Here is an 8,026-nt window from a genome sequence, read left to right as displayed (position 1 = left end):
ATGAACATGCACTACACAGCGGCGAGACGGGCTCCTCACCTGGCCAGTTTGCTGAGGCCCAGAACCCTCTTGTCGGGCAGGTACCCGATGTGGACCTGTAAACCACACACACATTCACACACGTTTACAATCAAACGCACACGCTTGGACTGAGCAGACGGTCAAAGGGATGACATCAACAAGGTGTGCGCCTTGGCATCCATTTTTGTAGTTTAATCTCGTCTTATCTCAGGTGGGCAGTAGGGCTGAACGATCAATCGAATTCAAATCGAAATCGCGATGTGATAGAACGTATGCAAATCGCAAAGGCTGCAATTTAAAAAAAAAAAAAGTGATTTGTTACCGTTACCGACTGGAAATCAGTACGATTCATTTATTTTTATTTTACAATTCAGTAGTTAAATAAAGAAGTTTATAATATTTAAATCTCAACACATCGGCCTGGCCTAAAGGAAAGAGCATTTTTTTATGTTGACTGCTTCCAATGTTGTGTTGGTCATACTAAAGAATGATTTATTTATATTTTAGTGAATAATACACAACATAAGGAACTTAAACATTCAATCGCAATATTGGTAAAAATTATCGCAATTAGATTACTTCCTCAAATCGTTCAGCCCTAGCGGGCAGTGCTTTATCAAAGCAGGGGAACACATGGGGTGAACCCCAGTGTAGGATACGGGGCTCACCAGCCAGGTTTGGTTCTTGGTACGTGTGGTTCACGGGCGCTCCTGTGTCTGAGCCAGAGACACCTCAGTGCTTTGAGACAGCAGATGGCCGCTCGCCGCCACAGAAGCAGCGCCGGTGATAAGTGCTGGGGGCCTGATGCCGGGTGGGCGCGGGCTGACGGGTGACGGGTGAGTCACTGTCGCGTGTGGCGGTTCACGCACACACGAGCACACACAACAAACACACGCATGCAAACATGAACGCTCACACACACACACAAAGAGACATGAACACACACACTCGCGCACACGCACACAAACATGAACACACATACACACAAACTTGAACACGGACACACACACAAACAGACATGAACACACACACACACAAACATGAACACACACGCACACAAACATGAACACACATACACAAACAAACATGAACACACACACACACACACACAAACATGAACACATACACACACACATCAACACACACACACACAAACAAACAGCAACACACACACAACCACACCAACAACACACATACACAAACAAACATCAACACACACACACACACAAACATCAACCCACACACAAACATGAACACAAACACACAAACATTAACCCACATACACAAACAAACATGAACACACACACACACACACACACACACACACACACACACACACACACACTTAGCGAGGGCAGCTTGAAGATCGACGCCCGCAGCGGCGGTTAAATAGATGAGAGGCTTGATAAGGGGGCCTGTCTTGAGAAGGGGGGTCGACTCGCCCCGTAATGAGGCAGTAGGGTTTGGGCGCCTGCGATGGAAGGGAGGAGGTGGTGGTGGGGATGGAGTAGAGACCTGGCGGGCGCATGTCATCAGAGAAAAAACGTCTCCCTGCATGTGTGCCACCGCGCTCCGACCGCGTGTTCGAGCGAGGGGGGGGTCATCTCTCTACACCGTAACGGTCGGCCATCTGCACTTTGAAAAGGGTCAGCTGGATGCTGCTACTGTTCTAAATGGCATATACCTTCAGGGTTTAGACATGGAGAGAGTTGACCCCAGAGCTCCGGGGTCGCAGCGACAGGAGGCCTTGAGAGGGGAACAGGGCTGGGGATGGGCGTCCAGCAGAGCAGAGATTCGGTGCTGATAATCTCATTGGAACCTGCTGCTTTCTCATCTCCGCTAATCTGATCTGGGATCCAGCAGTCTTACTGTGTGATGGCAGAACCTCATGGGGGAAGACGCCACTGAGCCCTTGACTGGAAGGGGCGGAGTGAGGCTGTGTTTCCCTTCGTTACGGAGATGATCCACAGAGGGTAGACGAATTTTTGAAAGTGGACAATGCTTCGGGAGGGGCATTTGACTTGTAGGTCCACAGTGGCAGTATGCACAGGGTGGAAACCTTCACAGACGCCGAGTTTCTGTTAACTGCCAATTACGAGCTAACAGATCCCTGCCTCCAGCGACATGATTGCTTGAAACAAACATGAAGCGAAAGAAAGAGAAAAGCACTGTTCTCGATCTGCCATCAGACTTTGGACCTTAAGAAAATTTGATTTGTGAGGGAATTGAGTAAAAATATACACTGTTCTACAGCCGCTCTCATTAAACTAAAGAATAATATCTTTACTAAGACAGATTTTGATTTCAGGCGATGACGTCAAAGGCTTTATCTATCGGTGGATTGGTTTGAATCGCGCATGTGTGTGTGTGTGTGTGTGTGTGTGTGTGTGTGTGTGTGTGTGTGTGTTTTGGTGTGTCCTCCTTACCCTGCCAAATATGGGCACCAGGTGGTGCTCGCACATGGAGAACATGTCGATGTCTTTCACGATCACCATCTCATCGTGGTCTTCATCGAAGATGGCGTCGTTCATGACATCTGGGAGGAAGACGACCGAGAGAGGAACACAGAGTTTAGTAGCATTCAAGATGTCCGTGGTGCAATAATTAATCTCGAGCCTAATGAAAAGCTCAATCTCAAGTTATCATATCAGGAAGAACAAAAACACGAAACCAGACAGACAGACGGACAGTCATCCAGATGGATACGATACGTCATTCCCAGGTGTGTTCCGTACGGAGCGTGTCTGTCTGGTGTTTGTCACCAACAGCGGTTCCCTGATCAGAGATCTCCTCCCATTTGCTCTTCCTGTTTGGGGCCTTATTGCTTTTTTTTTTTTCTGTCCTCCCGAGTCCTGATATCACAGGCCTCTGATAAACTCTGCTTAATCTGTTTGTGGTGACACGTCTGCCTCCCTCCCACACACGCCCTGCGTTTTAATTTCCTGACTGGGTATCTGGGCGTAGGGGCGAGGGCAGGGGCGGGGGGGGGGGTGATGATGATGCTGTGAAAAGGCGAATGGATGCTGCTGTACCAACACACACACAGCAGGGACGCAGAGAAGGGACTAACGCACCTGGGTGAGTGTTGCCATGAGTCTGATAATAACCTATTTTTTTTTCTTTTCTTTTTTTTTTACAATTTAAACTATTAAATAACGTTGTAGAAATCTCTGCTTGATTGTTTGACTTTAATGTTTGACCGCTGGACTAAAAAGAAGCATGGCATGATTTTGACCACAAAGCGTGTGTGCTGATCAACAGAAACTATGTCAACAATAAAGAACACACATATGTAAACAGCATCCATTCATGTGACCTGCTCCATAACATCTTTGTGAAGGGGAAGTTGGGATTTAGTATTTTCCATTCATAAATCACTCATCAAACATCTAAAATTGTGTTTTCCATGCAGGCCAGGTCGGTTCAGGACCCATGTGATGAGTGCTGTTCCCTGATAGTTGAGAGGCAATACAATTGGTTCTGCCAGCCAGGTTAACACCTGTGTGTGTGTGTGTGTGTGTGTGTGTGTGTGTGTGTGTGTGTGTGTGTGTGTGTGTGTGTGTGTGTGTGTGTGTGTGTGTGTGTGTGTGTGTGTGTGTGTGTGTGTGTGTGTGTGTGTGTGAGTGTAGTTGAGAGGCAATACAATTGGTTCTGCCAGCCAGGTTAACACCTGTGTGTGTGTGTGTGTGTGTGTGTGTGTGTGTGTGTGTGTGTGTGTGTTTCTGTGTTTCTGTGTGTGTCTGTGTGTGTGAGTGAGTGTGTGTTCTTCTCCTGCTTCTCCAGCTGATGGGTCTTTTTCAAGAGACTTCAGGTGGACTACATACTGGTGAACCACATACTGGTGAACCACATACTGGTGAACCACATACTATTGGACATCATACTGGTGGACAACATACTGGTATAATACTGCTATAACCGCATTTCACATTAATCGCAAATATCCCGCTGCTTCTGGTTTACCTTTGTAGGCGTGTTGAGGGGAGGCACTGATCCGCTGTCAGTGCATGTATCAGTGATACGCGGGTTTATCCTTTAAGTGGTAGGGTACCTGCGCACCATTTGGCATGCATGCACGCTTGTCTCTGCGCGCGTGTGCGTGTGTGAACGAGAATGACAGGGAGAAAGAGTGCAATGCGGAGATGAATGAACGGAACGATATTTATACTTCAAAATCAGAACAAATAAAATAAAATGAAAAGCAGAATCAATTTGTGGCGCTCGGTGTTCATTCTGTGGCCACACATTGGTCTATGTATGGGAAACATAGCAGGAGTGCACGTAGCAGCAGTGCGGTACCAACCGCCAAACAGGCAAGCGCGCGTGTGTGCGTGTGCGTGTGCGTGTGCATGTGTGTGTGCACGCCCCCCGGCTTGGCGGGCGTTTCCTGGGTCCACTGAAATGAGGCCTGGGGGTTTATCTGAAGAGGAGACGTTGACATGAAGACTCCTGATAGGATTCCTTCCACTTCACCTTCTTCACGTCCCCCACTGCATAAGTCTCAATCGTGATCACATACACACACACACACACACACACACACACACACACACACACACACACACACACACACACACACACACACACACACACACACACACACACCTGGCTAAAGGTGAATAGCATTAGGGGACCTTTAATGGAATAATTGGTCATTGATGGAAGCCCTGGGCCCTGGAGAAGAGTGTGTGTGTGTGTGTGTGTGTGTGTGTGTGTGTGTGTGTGTGTGTGTGTGTGTGTGTGTGTGTGTGTGTGTGTGTGTGTGTGTGTGTGTGTGTGTGTGTTGGGGGGGGGAGTAGATTAGATTATAAAAGGGTAAAGCGTGAGTTTGGCTATCGCTAGCTCCTAGAAAGCGATGGGGGGAGGGGGGTCGGTGAGTGACGATCACACAATATATACACAGGGGGGGGGGGGCAACGATGCTTTATTGTGAATGAAGTCAGAGTTTTTCATCAGATGAACAGGGAGCGGTTGTTCACTATAGTTTATGTACTATTTACTGAGTGTAAAGGATTGAGATGGTGCGTGCGTGTGTGTGTGTGTGTGTGTGTGTGTGTGTGTGTGTGTGTGTGTGTGTGTGTATGTGTGTGTGTGTGTGTGTGTGTGTGTGTGTGTGTGTGTGTGTGTGTGTGTGTGTGTGTGTGTGTGTGTGTGTGTGTGTGTGTGTGTGTGTGTGTGCGCGCGTGTGTGTTTTCTGACAGTCGTGACGTCACAGTTACAGCTGACATTTAAATTAAGTCGAGCATCCTCGGAGACACCTCCTTTCCATGACCGTCTCCCTGGGCATGCATTCATGACTCACTCACGTGCACTTCCTCTACTCACCCACACACACACACATACACATACACACACGCATTCAGACTCGCATACACACAAACACACACACACACACGCATACACACATGCATACACACACAAACATACACAAAGATACACACACACACACAGACACACACATACACACACAAACACGCACACAAACAGTACTTTACCCATAGAACATTTTCAATAAATAGTTAATACTTAACAACTCTTAACTTAAGCTACACTGGACTGCTGGTCTCGTGACTTGTGTACAGAGAGGGTTTAATCTGACTAGAGCTGGGGGGGAGACCTGGAATTCTGTTACCGTGACACAGAAGAACGTCTCTTGCCGTCTGGTCAAACAAACACGTTGATCCGGCTTGATACACACGTGACGTTCTTTGTCAACTTTCATACTTTCATCTTCTGCATGTGAGCGTTTTTCTGCTGCTGGTGCTCATTCTCACATTTCAAGAGACAGGGGGCGGGTCTACAGACTGCCAATGGGAAGAGGGGGAGAGAGCGCTAGCACTTCTGTGGACTAGTTCTTATGCTATGCGCGTCCACAATCGATCACATCAAGCTTAGCGACGTAACACACTTTGATTGTGGGCTTCTTTAAATGGGGAGAGTAAAGTGTGACCACCCTCGCACACACGAAAGCAAACACACACACACACACACACACACACACACACACACACACACACACACACACACACACACACACACACACACACACACACACACACACACACGTTGGCAGTGCCTTAACCACATTCTTGCATCTCTCCAGAATGCAATGGACAACAAACTACATCCAGATGTATGGTCGAGAGGAGGAGGAGGAGCTGGAGTACTTCTGAACAACTCTGTTCACACTTTTATTTTATGACCGTATGACAATCGCTTACATGAAAAAGATAGGAAAATGGAACTAGTGTTTGACCAACAAACAAAACAAAGCTTTTTTGAGATGGCTGTCTGTGACCTAATGTTACTTGTGAAAGATTAAAGTGCATTAATATTAGTCGGTCGCTATTCATTGGCCAAGTTTAGCCAGAATAAAAGCTGGTTTAATTCTAATATTTGATTAAGAAAACCATAATCAAAACGACTTGATTTATATCAAATTGAATAAAGGGCATAGCATAACAGCCAAAAGGGGCTGATCAACGTCAATAATTGAAAATAAGACACAGTGATGGTGAACCGCAGTAAAAAAAAAAAAAAGTAAACATTACAAATACTTCTTAAAACCAACACTGTGGCCCGGACAAGCGATCGACCCACTGGTCCAGCACCTGTTGATCGCCCCTCTCTGAGCGGCTCGGCAAACCTGCACTCACCAATGATCTTCTCCTGGTAGCCCTTGGTGAAGAACTGCATGGCCGTGGCGGCTCTCCGTGGGGTCTTGAGCAGCCCCTGTCTCTGAGGGTCCTCGCCGAGTCCTCTGAGGATGGACGTGTAGGCTGTGGCCAGGCTGGGCAAACTCATTTCGTTGTCCTCTACGCTCCGGGTGCGAACCTCTCTCCAGCTCTCGGTGACGGAGCAGGAGGAGGACGAGGAGGTCTGCTGCGGGGTGGACTCTGCAGGGGTCTGGGCTGGAGGAGCCTGTCCCGGTCGACCCCCGGGTTTCCTCATCATCGCGTCGAACAGTCCGTTCAGCTCACCGGTTGCCTCGGCGTCCTTCTGCTGGGTGGGTAACGCACGCTCCATGGCGCAGAGGGATGGTACTTGTGGATTAAGTTTTGGAGAGGGGTTTTCTGATCGGGTTCGGACACACGCGTCAGGGCTCATCTGGTGGTTGGAGCATCACCTCGCTTTATAAAGGGTACGCGCGCGGTTAATCCCCGAGGATTGCCATTGGTCGGACGGATAGAGGAGGCAACGTCACGTTTTGTTAAGTGACACGCGAGGCGAGGAGCAACAGGCGCTCAAACGCTCATGCACGCAAGAACGCACGCACACATATATGCATACACTACACACACGCGTGCGCACACACACACACGCGTGCGCACACACACACACACACACGCGCACACACACACACACACACACACACACACACACACACACACACACACACACACACACACACACACACACACACAGATCTCCACCTGATGTGGCTCCAATTCTTATTTCTGTGTTTTAGGTTAACCTCTTCATCACCGGGTCTATTTTCCAGGAAAATAACAAACCCAACGTGAATAGATTACATCTGCATCTATAAGAGCTATAACTGCAATCTTTGAAATAATCTATATGAAGGTTTATTGTAGTGAACACATCTAGAACAAAACATGAATGGAATGGTTTTATTTCCTTCTGCAATAAATGTTATGTTTAGAGTGAATACCACCAATACCTAGTGCATTATCAGTTGGTGACCCAATAGCCATGTTGGGATACAGCGTAACATCTGAGGGTACCTGGGTCAAGATCTGACGCAAATTAAGTGCAGTAAAGATACAGGTTTTAGTATAGGGATCTATACTTAAAGCTATACTGTGTCTCCAAGTCAAACCAATACATCTAATGCAAATTACGAAACATGTACAATGCAAACGTGATGACAACTATCTTGAGAACTCTGTTACATTTTCAGATTTGACCCCTCAATTGAAAGGCCAGGGAGAATGTGATTGAATGACTCGCAGCCAAACCATCGCGATAGAACAAACTGGCCACC

General features: G+C 47.4%; 1 protein-coding gene across 1 annotated transcript in view; it reads right to left on the bottom strand.

Annotated features, from left to right (window-relative positions):
- gch1 (GTP cyclohydrolase 1) overlaps positions 1 to 7,150 on the bottom strand; it is a 12,714-nt gene extending 5,564 nt beyond the window's left edge. Inside the window, exons 1-3 of the mRNA XM_030378142.1 lie at positions 6,678 to 7,150; positions 2,448 to 2,557; positions 40 to 95 (exon numbers count right to left, since the gene is read on the bottom strand). Of these exons, the coding sequence (XP_030234002.1) occupies positions 40 to 95; positions 2,448 to 2,557; positions 6,678 to 7,128 (617 nt within the window). The 5' untranslated portion in view covers positions 7,129 to 7,150. The remainder of the gene's footprint in view (positions 1 to 39; positions 96 to 2,447; positions 2,558 to 6,677) is intronic.
- Between the last annotated feature and the right edge of the window lie 876 nt (positions 7,151 to 8,026).

This window comes from Gadus morhua, chromosome 14 (assembly GCF_902167405.1).
Source record: "Gadus morhua chromosome 14, gadMor3.0, whole genome shotgun sequence".
Taxonomy (NCBI): Eukaryota; Metazoa; Chordata; class Actinopteri; order Gadiformes; family Gadidae; genus Gadus; species Gadus morhua.
The sequence above is the reverse complement of the archived record's forward strand: the minus strand, read 5'-3'. Positions and strand labels throughout refer to the sequence as shown.